The following is a 14237-nucleotide window of genomic DNA, read 5'->3' as shown; positions in this document are numbered from 1 at the left end:
AAAGTTCATTCTTGTCCGTGGAAAAAAGCAGTTGACAAAACTCACTGCAAGGTCCAAGGTTCAGTCGATGTTCCAGGGCTTTCGATCAGATCACGTGAGCTTCATCAGAAAGATGGCGGACGACAACACTGAGCCTCGTTTCCGGAAAGCCTCTAGATACTAAGATGATGAGGAAAACCGTCTTATGATCCATTTTATTCACCCTCACACCTGTGGGTGTTTGGGGTGAACGTCAAACTGCATGTTTCGATGAGGTTTTCCCTGTTTTCCATAATCTTTCACATCATCATAGGCGACATTAAAAAGGCTCTCAACCACTTGTGCCTGCACTTGCTCTTTGGAAAACGCATGCAGGAATGTAAGAGTGTACATACTAACAAATAATAACTGCTAAGATTGAGGGAAACGGACTGGATCTAGATATGGTATGGTTATGGGAGGGGGGGGGGCTGTGGTTACAAATTATCCAAACGTTTTCCTACAGTAACTAAAATGCTTGGTTAAGATTAGAGAAAGATTGTGCTCATGGTTAATATAAAGGCCAAAGGTCAGTGATGATGGGGCACAAACCCATCCATCCACCATCCCAACGTGAGCGTTGACAAAGAGAAGCGCAGACTGCAACGTGCATGGGCATTGAACAATTTGTACAGCAAGTATAAAACCTCCACATCATTTCTTGTGAAACTGTGGCTGTGAATGATGAAGGGTTCAAAGTCTCGACACTGCTTGGAGAAAAAGGACCAAGTGAGTAGCTCTGGCGTGATGAAAACTCTCTAATACAAGAGGAAATTGTACTGTGTAGAGATGCCACGTTGTATTGTCATGGGATTGAGATATAACATACACATACTGTTGTTTCAGTCCAAGGTCGTGGAGATTGTCTGCAAAGTGATAGGGTGTAGGGTTCAGCGCTTAACACCATTTTAAGTGATGAACAATAAGCTGATGTGTAGTCAATGAAATGAACGCATTGGGCCGCGCAAAATGGATGCGACGCGCTCGGGAACGTTGAGAAATGAGTTTTCCTCCTCTGCATGACTGTGGCCTGTGTCTTTATCTGCGAGGCGAGCACAAAGGAGAATGACATTGTAAAATCAGTATAGAAAGGATGACGGCAGGTCAAACGAGGGGAGCCGTTCTTTACCTCCTCACGGTCGCACACATTTCCACTCATCAAGGCTGAAGCCGTGTCTTTGTCTCAAACAATTCAACTGCTTCCGAAGTGGCAGTTTTCATTAAACATATAATATTTAATTAGCAGACTAATGCACTTAAAACGACAAGGACTCTGCCTCAAAAAGGAAAAAAAATTGGCCTTTTGTCCGTTGCCCCTCTTCCTGAATGAGTTCTGTAGGGTTTTGATTTATTTTTTTTTTTAAGTGCATTAAAAAAAAGAATTATAGTCCTTTATGCAATGTTTCAAAGACATGGAAACAGAAACAGCTAAAGCAACTCCTTTGAAATGGGGTTTTTTGTGTGATTTTCTTTTATTCAATTTTGCATTTAGCTTTTTAGTTATGGTTGAAGGCATCCCAAGGCTGATGACCCTAGGTATTTTAATAAACCCCCCTCGAAATTTACAACTGTTGTCAATTTTCATTAGCTAAAAATGGTCAAACAATGTGTTCAAGGGAATCTCGTACAATACGGCTAGTGTAAAGTATAGTTTTTCTGAAAATTAAAGTTATTAGTTCATCGGCCATTAAAAGCCCTATTTAAAATGCTTTATCCACCTATTCATGAACTGCAATGCTTATCCTCGAGGGTCACGGGCAGCTTATATTGGGCAAGAGGCGGGGTACACCTCGCACAGGTCGCCATGTCTATCGCAGAGTTTCCGCTCAACACCCATTCACGCTCACATGGAAACTCCACAAAGTTTGTCAGATTGTTCCAAGTTTGTTGGAACAATAATAGGCGAGGATCGGGACTTTTTTTTCCAAAGAATAAAGGGGAAAGCTCAAATAGAAACAAACCACCGCAAAAAAAACCACAGAGATATTTATATTTCTTTCATAGGAAAAGAATTGTTGAACTGTGATTTGATTCCACGTGTTAGAGCTCGCATTGTGTTGAAAAGCCCTAATCACACCGGTTCAAATTCAAATGAATTAAATAGATAATGAAATAAAAGCAAATCTCCACTTTTAACTTGCTAAATCAAATGGCTCATCGTGAACCACGAGCAGCTCAACGGACGTGTAAGGGTCAGTTATTCCCGGTTTGAGTCAAGAGCGTTCGGATGATTAGACATCATAAGCTCTCGCCGCGACACTGTGACCAGTCTGTGCGCTGTAATGAGTAGTGGAGCCGCCGCGATCATAAACAGGCCTTGGATGGCTCAGGGAGAGAGCCTCTCCAACACGTTTGAAGGGGGCTCCTCCTTTGTAATATCTAATTACATTTCACTTGATCTAAAGGCCCGATCGGCCAGGAGAGATAAGGGGATTTTGTTCCCTCTATACTCTTCAAAAAGTGACTTTAACCTGGGGGGGTCCATCCAAGACCAGGCTTTCATAAAGAAAGCGTGTCATTAAGTCTCATCATCCCCAACACACACCGAACCTGCGAGGAGAGAAAGGTATATTCAAAGGCGGTGTAAATCGCTGCCAGATTTATGGCAGTGTCAGTCGCTTCACTTGAAAAGAACAATTAGCACGACAACGAGGCCAACGCTCACGGTTTTCTGTCAAATACCTAGTTTGAACTTTTTCCTGTTTGTTCATGCAACAGCCCATTTGTCCCCTTTGGCTCAGCTGCCTCTCTAGAGAGAAAAATAAATAAATATATATATATATATAGTGGAAAATAGTTTTATTTTCCACTATAACAGAAGAGTTGGGGAGAGCCCAGAATCATAAAAATCATACACACACAAAAAGCATTACAAGGGATTCTTCTGAAACCTGATCGAACCAGTGATGATTTACTCTTACTTCTTATGTACATATTGTCTGAGGGAGCAAACACATTGGACCAAAAGATCGTCAGCATAAAATAAACTTGTCTACGCTTAACACACTTAAACTCTGTGTGTGTGTGTGTGTGTGTGTGTGTGTGTGTACATGCATGTAGTGCACATCTGATGCGCAAAATCGTATAAATTTGATGGATTTTTAATTAGTTCTTTTCTCGTATATTTACAATATCTAAATAATTCAACGTGGATGTTTGAAAATTCTCTGTTTTTGAGTGGGGTGTGATGATAAGGTCAGAAAATATGTATAATAAATTTGATGTGATATTTTATAATTGGTCTGTATACATATTTAATGGTATAAAACTAGATATAACCAACTCTAGTCCAATTGCCTGGGCTGCAACCAGGAACTATTGAGTCAAGCCACCTCCAGCATCATCCGTGAAAATTCAGCGGAGCACTGTACCACTCAGTTGTGTTCCGTTGTCTTTTTTGCCGTGAGAAATAAAAAAGTTGAATCAATCGAATGTTCTGAACAGAAAGGCATTCAAATTGCTGGAGTATGAATAAGGTTCTTGCGATTCAAATAGTAGTTCTATCGAGTCAAGGCAATTTTTGAGGGAAACATGCCGTGGACACTTGGTGTAGTCATTTCTGAATCTGATAGTTGAATTTAAGTTGAGGCACAGGCACACGCTCCGGAGCAGAGAGTGAAAGAGACCATGGTGAGCATCAAGAGACACATCAGACAGGTGTATATGAGGGTGGCAGTGACCGACATCTAACCATGTCGAGTAACATAACATAAAAAACATACTTTACAGCATTCAGGTACATGGTTGCCCCTTTTTCCCCTTATTCCCATTTGCCTATTTTGTTGTTTTGAGGACTAATCTCTTCACATTTAGCTACACCAGTGCCTTCGACAACTGGGGGAAACTGAATGGAAACTCAGGATTACGTCAGTTTCCTCTGGGGACTAATGAAGTTTGTATATACAGTATATACTGTATGCACTGTATGTGTGTATCGAGCTATGGAGGTATGACTGCTGTGCAGCGGACTACACTATCCGTCTTTGAGGCGCTGAAAGCTTTGCCTTATACTCACAGAACCAAGCACACACACCGAAACAATCTGTCAACTTGCAAACAGCTAAATGTTCATCCTGCAGAAAAGGGAAAAGGAAATGTAAATTATGATGACTTATTTAACGAGATGAACAACGCAAGTATGATTTTAAACACCCCTTCCAAGTAATAGCTATCGCACGGTGCACACACACACACACACACACACACACACACACACACGCACACACACGCACACACATGCATGCACACAAAGGAGTGTGTGACAAACTTGCCGGCGCCCCTCACGGGGTGACGCTACAGTTGATTTGGGAATTACAATTAGATTTATGATGTGGCTGCATATGGCTGCGCTCTCTGTTTCTCTCCGAAAGATGCTGGGATTGGCTGCAGCAAGCACCGGCGCCAAGGCGTATACACCACAGTACAGTCAAAATGTGTGGCGTTACCTCACACACACACACACACACACACACACACACACACACACACACACACACACACACACACACACAGGAACAATAGGCCACATTTACTATAATGGGCCACCAAAATATAAAGACCAAGTGGAATAGCTCAACTTTGGAAACAGAAAGCCTTGTGTTGGAAATTAATAAATTGCTGGAAAGCAAGAGCCCTATCTGGAGTAATGGAAACAAGTATTCCTGAAGCACTACCTGAAACTTGTGCACGGTGCTTTCACACGCAAACACACGAGTGCCTTTTCTTGTCTTTCCACAAAAAGTCAAAGGACCTCTTGGAAAACAACGAGGAAGTGACAGGTTTGTAAGGAAAATGTCATCTTAACTTTTTATTCATTTTATTAATATTTTTTTTTGATTGTCTTTCTCACCAAGTTTGTACTGACACGTTTTAGAGCCAAAGCTGGCTAATAAATACAATGAAATGTTAAAACGCACAATTGAATTTCAAATACAATACTCATCACAAAAAAAACAAAAAAAAAATGGGTGTGACCATAACACTTGTGTTCTGCTTCTGCTCGTCACAACCGACGAGAGCACGAGGTTACCTTCAGAACGAGATCAGAGGTGATGCGACCGCTTCAGGCAACAGAGTTTCTTTAAATAAAATGAAATGCTTCTAAAGGCAATTTACCGGCGCCTGGCGTGTACCAGGCTTCCTCAAGAGTCCGAACATGGGACTTTTGACTGTTCTAATTTATCATGTTGAAAATCAAACAACAACTTCACATTAGTCAATACCAAAAATAAAGAGAAAATAAAATAAAAAAAACATACAATTTATATCCAGTGCTTAGTGTATGACACTAACAGAAATGTATATGCTTGAGGCTTCTTCCCCCTGAAATGCAAGCGAAAAAAACAAACAATGTTCCGTCCCAGCTTGTGAAGCTTCATCCGGGCGAAAATTGCCAGACATGGTCGCGAAAGAGAAATATGGGAGTCGGGAGACCAGAAAAACCACCTGAGGTCACAGGTGCTGAGAACGGAAACAATGTTCAAACTGCAGCGAGTGTGGTGAAAAGAGACAAAGACGAAAAAAAGGAAGAATGTGACATGTGAGAGAAATAGAGGAAAAACCGTGCACACCCGGCGTGGAGCTGACCACCGGGCCTCTCCAAGACGAGAGGGGGAACGTCCCGCTCCAGACTGTGGAAAAAACTTGTGTGCTCCGACCGGGGGCGGTTGCTGACAGAGAAGCGGGAGTGAAAGGTATGCCCCCCCCTCCATTCTTCTCCTAATAATTTACTTGTCTTCAAAATATACATGCGACGTAAAATTAAAAAAAAGAGTACCCTTTTTGAATTAACAAGACTTATTGTCCCGGGGTTTGTTTTTTTTTTGCAACTTTATAAATTATAATTTTTCCGAACACACGTTGGGTGTGCCCTTCCCCACGCGATGCCGAGAAGACATTTGAAAAGTATCAACAAGCGAACAAGAAGAGTAACATTTTGCACATGTATGTACCGATTCAAAACACAATTGCAAACAGCGAAGGGATCCAGAATATTCAAAACTCTTATCCTACAGTATGGGTTCTACCCGGGGCTGCTCCTGCCCCCACCCCCCTTTGTCATGATACTGAATGAACGTTGCAGAAGGTTCACTTTTAAGACAGAATTATTATTATTATATCAAGTGTCTGGGCAGATATCAAACCAAAACATGATGGAAAGTGACAAGTGATGAATGGAGGGCCTCAGCACGCCATACTGCGCTGCACTTGCTGCACATTGTGTTAAGTGTTTGACCTCGAGGGACCTACTGGCAATGTGGTTCGTGAGAACCCCGATGCATTGGAATAGAGGAACAGACTCCTTCGATACTACCGACTAGGTCTGAAAGCCAGAGGGTCTGCCAGAGAGCGACACAAAATGTGTGTGTGTGTGTGTGTGTGTGTGTGTTGGCGTGCGTGCGTGTGAATGATTGAGTGAAGTGCGATGAAAACAAGATCCCCCCTGAGGTCGGAGGCAGCAGTTACTGAGCACGACCTCATCTCATCTGATAGAAAAGAGCTGATTGTATAAGACTTTTTTGCAGCATTGGAAGTTAAGACTACAACATCCCGAGTGAATGTGAGTGTAGGTTTGGCACATTTGAAGTAAATCTGTACAATATCTGGGTACTTATTTACTCATAATAATAATAATAATAATAATAATAATAATAATAATAATAATAATAATGATAATGATAATTTGATATAAGGGAATTTACTCCCTATATTTCATTGACAGTCTGAAACGTCCTACCACTCTTTTTATATGAAGAAGAAGAAAAAAAAAACACATTCACAAGCTGGCACATCATACCTGAGCTGGGTATATATTTATATATATATATATATATATATATATATATATGTGTGTGTATATATATATATATATATATATATATATATATATATATATGTATGTATGTGTATATATATATATATATATATATATATATATATACATATATATATACATATATAAAAATCTCTAACAGTAATGTAATGTAAGCAGTCAGAAAAAAAAAGACGTCGATGCACTGTATTTTTAAGGAACAAAAAAAGTAAGACTATAAGATTACAAGAGCTAGGATTTATATTAAAACTTTTCAAATTTCAAGTTCCGACAGTCCAGAGTTTGTACAGGCAGTGACCTGTCAGAAAAAGTCTATAGAACAAAAAACACAACGGGGAAAAAAACAAAACAAAAGGAAAACTCAAAAATGTAAATACATAATGATAAAAGCTAAGTCACTCCTTAAACATTTAAGACCAAATAGCTGTTGAAGACCAATCTCTGATGCTTCAAGATCCACGCATGCTCTTTACAAACCACACAGCGAGTGGGTTTGTCGTTCATTAGTTCTTCGTCCCATTCTCTCCCATTCTCTCTCTTGCCCTCTTCCAACTCTCCGGTTCGCTCCTGCTCAGATTGTCAACGTGAAGGAAAGCCCAAGTTGGCAGTCAGCTGGGTGTCTGAGTGTCTGTTCAGGTGGCGTTCTCTTCCAATGGACGCCCGCCACTAAACTTTCCGAGCATGTCCGCTGAGTTTTAACAATCCCGTCAGGGCGTGCTCGGTGCGCGACGATACATGTCCTGACAGTTTGCCCGAAGGTCTCTGTAATAAACTATGTGTTGAAGAAGTGTTTCTGAGTATAACGGGTTTTTCATTTAGTCTTATTTTGGATTTTATTTTTACAACTGACCCTCTGAGCACACTCAGTTGGCACTGACGGCCTCCCGTGTCTCGTGGTCACTGCTATAGTCTGACTTGGGCTCGTCCTCAAAGTCCTCGTACAGGTCCATGTCATCGTCTCCGTTGGTGGGATCGCTGGCCAGGTCCAAGGCTCCCACGCCACCGCCGTTGCTGCCTCCGCCACCGCCGGGCTCGGGCTTCACCCCGTACGTGCTCTGAATGACAGGGACGGGCTCGGGGCTGGCCGAGTTGCTGGAGCAGTCTGAGGTCAGGTGTGGGGATGGCGTGGCTGTCGTCGCCATGGTTATGGCGCCAGGGTAGACTCCCACGCCACCCGGGCTGTTGCCGAGAGGAATCGGCGGCTGCGGCCTGAGGAACGAGGAGAGGCGAAAAGGTAGGATGCGAGAAGAGGGAGGAACGTGTTAGACATGGGTTCGTTGGCCTCAAATAAAGAACTTTAAATAATATCATGGTTTTAAAAACGTACAGAAATGAGGAAAACATGGATTTCTTAAAAAAAAGTAATAATTAATGGCATCACTCTGATAACGATCTGATATTTCAGTTTGAACCGGCCGACCCACACTGTCATCTCCACATCCACGCTCTTAGCATTGCCAAATGAAAAGAAGAAAATAAAGAGACCACAGGGAAATATTAAAAAAACTTTACAGGTCATGGTAACAGTTCACGTTTCAATTGCTGACAGCCTTTGACTGATCAGACCGTGATTCACGATTCATTTTTGAACCTTTGAACGAAAGCCGCTTTGAGGACCGACGTTAATTCCGGAGCCACTTTAGTTAACTGCAACGCTTCTCATCTGGTCGGGGCAAGTCCCAACACGGAGCTCCCCCTGCCAGCTCACGGCAGCATTGGATACACAACCTGTTCAGGTGTACAGGCGGAATGAGGGCCACCGTGCATCACTCAAACGGGCCCCCGGGCTCCTCAGATGAGACACATCACGCTGTCACTTTCCTCACCTAACACCTCTCCCTCCTCCGTCTCCTGAAACGATTACCGCCGACGCCCCGTCCGACTCATTTGCACGTTAAACTCTTTAAAGGAGCTTTTTGATTTTAACTTTGATTCAAAGACCAGGCCTGAAGAATCATACGCTGTTTTGGGTTTTTTTCGCATTTACTTGACCACACACAGTAAATGTGGCATTTAGCCTGTGACGTCCGCCTCGCTCTAGTCCCCCCCTCTAACATCTGCTTACGTTTCATACTCCAACTATGTCTGTCTGTGTCCAATTTCGCTGCCCGCAAGCACCCGGCATTGTCCTAATTTAATAAATGACAAGCTATTAAAAATCGCTTCTATTCAAAGCCGTGGCCTCTGGTAAATCCATCTCAAATGCGGGCCACTGCGATGGCTTTAAACACATCCAAGGCTGGTTCCTATTGGGACAATGCCACTGTTATTCCCCCCGCCGCACTCGCTACACTCTAAAAAAAATGTAAAGCTCCTTCAGAAAACATTTAAAGGGTTTTGCCGATAGAACCGCGGGAGGCTCCGATAAGGAACCTTTCATCGAGGCTCCATAAACCCTGGTCCTCAAAAAGATGGATGCAAAGTTTAGAATTGTTAAAACTGTTTCTTTCTTTTTTTTGAATGAAATAAAAAGGAAAACTACATTTGTCGGTTACACATTGGTGCTTCATGTTTTATCTGATGAATTCCCTTTTCTCCAAAATACATTCAGGCCAAGGAGGAAGGCCAGTTAATCAAAGAGACAAGCGAACTAAAAAGGTCACAGATGCAGTTCGACACAAAGCCTGTCTGTCTGGATGTCAATGAACAGTGGCCACTGTGCTGCGTGCAACGTTTCTATGAAGCTACTTCTTTGAAAAATACACCTTGCAACTCCAAAATGCAGATCGCAAAATGTAAACAAGACCCCGTCATTGTGTCACAGTTGAGGGTAAAAAACTATTTCTGAATATCATCACCACCTCCACCAGTCCGGAGAAGGAAGAAGTCAGTTATTTCTGGAATCAAAATCCTTAATACACTTCACTGCCATTTTCACGATCCTGACATTGTGAAACAGCCAAATCTAAAATGTAATTCTGAAAACCACACAGACACTAACTGTGCTACTCACCCCACGAAGAACTGCCTCATCTCCTGACGTCTTGACCGCATCATCTGCTTGTACTCGCCGATGCGCAGCTTCTTGCCGTCGATGATGCAGGTTCTCTTGGGCCGCGGCTTGTACTTGTAGTTGGGGTACTTCTCCAGGTGGATCTTGCTGAGGCGGGCCTGCTCCTCGTAGTACGGCTGTTTCTCCTGGTTGGTCATGCCCTTCCAGCGAGAGCCTGGAGCAAACGATGTGTCAGAAAACGCGCAGGCTTGTTAAGAAGTAAACTTTCTGGACTTTAGAAAATGACAAATAGGAGTGGAAACTTCCTTGGATCTTGGGACCGTTGAAAGCGGTTTTGACAAGCTTCTGTAAACGGATTCGTCGATACTGTTTGAGGAGCAGAGTTTGCGGTAAAGTAGATGAAATGGGCCCTGAAACAGAGATCCGACACTACTAACACGCTGCCATGTCAGCTCCTGGTCCGTCCAACAGAGGCTCAAAGCCCCGGTATTTACATAAAAACAGGGGCGTTTTTGCGTTTCTGCTGGTTTATTAAGGTTGAATATTATCATGCGAACGGGGACGACTGACTCTTCAACCAAGGAGACTGTTTAAAGTCACGAGTGGATTACACTCTGCGCCCTCTTTGCTGAAGAAGAATGACACATTGTGTGTGTGTGTGTGTGTGTGTGTGTGTATTATTTTCCTTGGTAAGAGAACCTTCTGAACAAGTGGACAGGGCCATTACTGCAGGAATGCGGGACATCTGCGAAGCACTCTGAAAAACTGATTATACACGCTGCCTCGCTCCTCTGTTTATCAAGGTTTATCACAAACTAGTTCTGCACTTTTGTGACACAGGAAACAGGGAGGAGTGTTTTAAGCCACCCACTCCCCAAAGTCCAGCTGTGTTATTCTGTTGGGACGAGGCGCAGCTCTGCTTTTTGTTCCCGTATGGCCACCGGCGCTTGATGAATGCCATGCCATTTATGGATCCCGGCGTTCGCCTTTGACAATACACACATGACCAACAAACAAATCATTTCATCCGGATGAAGCTGTTAGAGTATCGCATGTGAATTTTAATTCTGTCACCAATGTCCTGCATATTCATCCCTGCATTTTGCACGACACAAACCCTGCCTTCATCCGAGCCCATTCAAAGCTCCGAGTCATTAAGACGGACCCACCTAAGAACAAGCACTGTGTTAGCGTTGTTCAGGAGGAGCATTTTACATTCAGCAACCCCTCAAGCTCACCGGAGCCCCGCGCCGGACAGTGGAGGTCTTAAGAGCGTCTCACGGAGAACCGTTACGCTCGGCACCGCCTGAATGGCTATCTGTGTGGAGGAGGTTAGTATCAACACGGCTGCTTTTTAACTGAATGCATCCATCACACACGAGTCGTGCTGACACAGTGGAGCTCTGTGTGCGGAGTGCTCCAGGTTGAAAAACACTGGTCCTTCTTAGAGGACGGCGGAGGATCGGTGAGAAAACCCTGTCAACTGCAGGAGAATAGTGGCAGAGTGAGCTAATGGGCAGAGAGCCTGCAGGTCCACAGGTCTAAGGGACATCAACCGTCAGAGGCACGGTGTCTGAACAAGATATCTGAAAAAGGCGCAGAGGCACTTTTTTGTTCATTAATAGTAAGAGTGTTTCTGTCAGGTGAACAGCATGCACGGCTCATTTTTTTGCTTCTTATCTAAAAGAAATGTGTTTAAAATTAGCGTGGACCTCTCAGTTTACTTTACGATTTCCAACAGTCGCAGAACTGACCTATAAACCTGTCCGGCACAGTTTGCTCGGTTTGTTTAACACCATCTAAATGGTGGATTCAACACCTTCACATCGGTGGCAGCCATCTTGGTTGTCAATGAAAGTACATCAACTGCGCTCCCATTGGGCGCTCCTCTGTGTCAGCCATCGTGTCAAAGCTGCCCAATCTTTCACAGCGACAATGAAAACGAGGTCGTTGATTGGCCACATTAGATCCCAATCCATCCAAAAGGTGATGAGTCCATGCTACCACCAATTGTCACAGTTTATGGCAAATGAGGTCACCATTGTGGCATGAACAGCTCAGACAATCCATTAAGTAGCAAAACGTGGAGACAAAAATGGGAGTAAAAATCCAGATGATTACATTAAAGATTAAAGTACGTTTGATAACCAAAACAAACACTGTGCGTTCAAGCAAAAAATATTCTCCCTAACTACATACGAGCTACATGTCCTGACAAGGCGAACAGAAGTAAAGACAATCCTCCAGACGCAGGGGGGCGTTAATATCAGGGGAATGAATAGTTCAGGTTCGCCGGTGAATGCTCTGAAAGGTCGTGCTGTGAAACCTCACCTAGGATCTTGCTGATGTTGGAGTTGTGCATGTCGGGGAAGGTCTGCAGGATCTTCCTCCGCTCGTCTTTGGCCCACACCATGAAGGCGTTCATGGGCCTCTTGATGTGGGGCTCGTTGTTGTTCCTGCCCCGCGCCTCCCTGAACACCCGCGCCTCGGTGATGCTGTTCCCTGCGACGCGAAAAGAGAGACGTCATTTTTTCTGTATGTTCATCGTCGACACGTCCATCTTTCGTACTCTCCCACTTTAAATGCACAATGGAGCACTGATAAGGATGAGCTCCTCGTGTGTGTCTCTTAACCCTTCTGGTAGGAGGATGTATAACAGAAGTCAGATGGAGGGGTCTTGTCGGGATGCCCTCAGCGTGTTCACACAAACAGACAGTATCTCAATGCCTTTGCTCCCACATTTGCTCTAAACTGAACCACAATGAGAACCACTCAACCCCTCGTCCCCTGTAAACAGTGGTGCTTCATGGGAAACAGGTGGGTTGGAGAAAAAAAGAGTCAGTGTCCTCACACAACATTCAGCCAAAGATGTAGTGACATACAGTAGTTTTTATTGCACCAAACTCCATTGCCCTCTCTTCAAGTCGCTTTTGTGAGCATGCTTGTGCCGGATAGGATCTCAAGTCACAAACACTGGCTGTGGCGAAAAGGAGGAGAACTCAGCCTCTGGTGTACTTGCGGGAATAATAACAGTGTAAAAAATGTCAAGAGTGTAAAAAATGTTGACATTGCGCACTGTGTTTAGCTCTTCAGGGTGTCCTTCACTTTCCCGGCCTCCCCGCGCTTCCTGAGGAGCACAATAAATATTTGTGTTTGCTGAATACCTGTATGTTCTGGCTCACTGGCAGATGCCTTCATTTTCATGTTGGAACTTTGAGGTATGAAGGGAGCAGGAGCAGGGCCTCCTCACAGTGGGGGCCCGCTGAGTTAGGGGTCACTGGTATTCATTTAGTCTGAACAGGATGCAACTGCTTCTAACGCATGGGCTTCTCAAAGCTCCGGCGACTCATTCATTTGATTTCCTTCTAGGCGTCCATTTTTTTTTTGGTACGTGTGTGCAGAGGTCACTCACCGTCCAGGTCTTCTGGTCTCGTCAGGTCAATGACTCGGTGGACCATTTTCCCAGCATCCTCCCCGAGCTTCCCCAGGTGCTGGCTCAGCGTCTCATAGTGCAGCCTCTCCTGCGATTCAAGAGAAGAGGGTTCGAGGGGGTTACGTCAAGCGAGCTGTGAATTTGACGAGAATGATCGCAGAGTGTGAATTATGCTCCCTGAAAAATAAACCCCTTTGAACTTCTCTCAAGTTTTGAGTCGTTATTAGTATTTAGTATCTGGATCAACTTGTCTGGCATCTTTTAAACTGGGTGACTGGAGACGACTTTGATGGTGGTGACAATAAAACTAATTGCCGGGCTGAATTGGCAGGGAGTAAAAAGTCCAGCGCGCACACAGCACTCAATTATTATTTTTTTTCCATTTTCGCTACAGCACTCTTTTTACAGTATCCGAGGCAAATGAGTAATGATGTCGGTGATGCGATTAGCTAATAGACGAGTCCTAGCTGCTTCAAAGCCGCGCTCATCATCGGTGCCTTCCCCGAACCTGGTGCTCTCCACGTCTGTGTCTCTGTCTTCTGGCCTGCCACTTCACTCCGGAGACAAATAGCTCCGACCAGCAGCCTGCCTCGGGCCTTCCAGCTAAAATTACCCCACCACACTCCCAAACTGTGGTGGAAAACATCGAGCCCTCCGCGCAGCTACCGCACATCCACGCTCCTCCTCTACTGCCGTCTCCTCTCCCCTCCTCTCCATCCCCCTCAGCTCTCCTCCTTTCTTTTTTCTTTCTGGTGACAGAGGCATTTTGTTTGACGCAAGGAATGGTTGCCGGATGAAGTCATGCCACGGTAGCCGCTGGCAGAGTTGGTGGAACTTGAGGACGGGTGTGTATGTGCGCGCGTGTGTGTCTGCGTGTGTCTGTGTTTATAGATGAGGAGTCGGCGCGGGCCAATGTCAGCACTACGGCAGGCTGTAATCAGGCCCGCCACAGAACATGTGCCTGGGCAGTGCCATGCTCACCGCAGGAAGCAACCGCCTAA

General features: G+C 44.4%; 1 protein-coding gene across 8 annotated transcripts in view; it reads right to left on the bottom strand.

The window, feature by feature from the left end:
- Positions 1–7026: 7026 nt before the first annotated feature.
- LOC118315968 (transcription factor SOX-6-like) overlaps positions 7027–14237 on the bottom strand; it is a 94375-nt gene continuing 87164 nt past the window's right edge. For all 8 annotated transcript variants that reach the window (XM_035643696.2, XM_035643700.2, XM_035643699.2 and 5 more), the window contains 4 exons: positions 13216–13324; positions 12135–12305; positions 9804–10017; positions 7027–8059 (listed from right to left, as the gene is read on the bottom strand). In XM_035643696.2, coding sequence (XP_035499589.1) covers positions 7714–8059; positions 9804–10017; positions 12135–12305; positions 13216–13324 — 840 coding nt within the window. In that variant the 3' untranslated portion in view covers positions 7027–7713. The remainder of the gene's footprint in view (positions 8060–9803; positions 10018–12134; positions 12306–13215; positions 13325–14237) is intronic.

Source organism: Scophthalmus maximus, chromosome 7 (genome assembly GCF_022379125.1).
Source record: "Scophthalmus maximus strain ysfricsl-2021 chromosome 7, ASM2237912v1, whole genome shotgun sequence".
NCBI classification, from domain to species: Eukaryota; Metazoa; Chordata; class Actinopteri; order Pleuronectiformes; family Scophthalmidae; genus Scophthalmus; species Scophthalmus maximus.
This window is presented reverse-complemented; position numbering and strand designations above follow the sequence as displayed.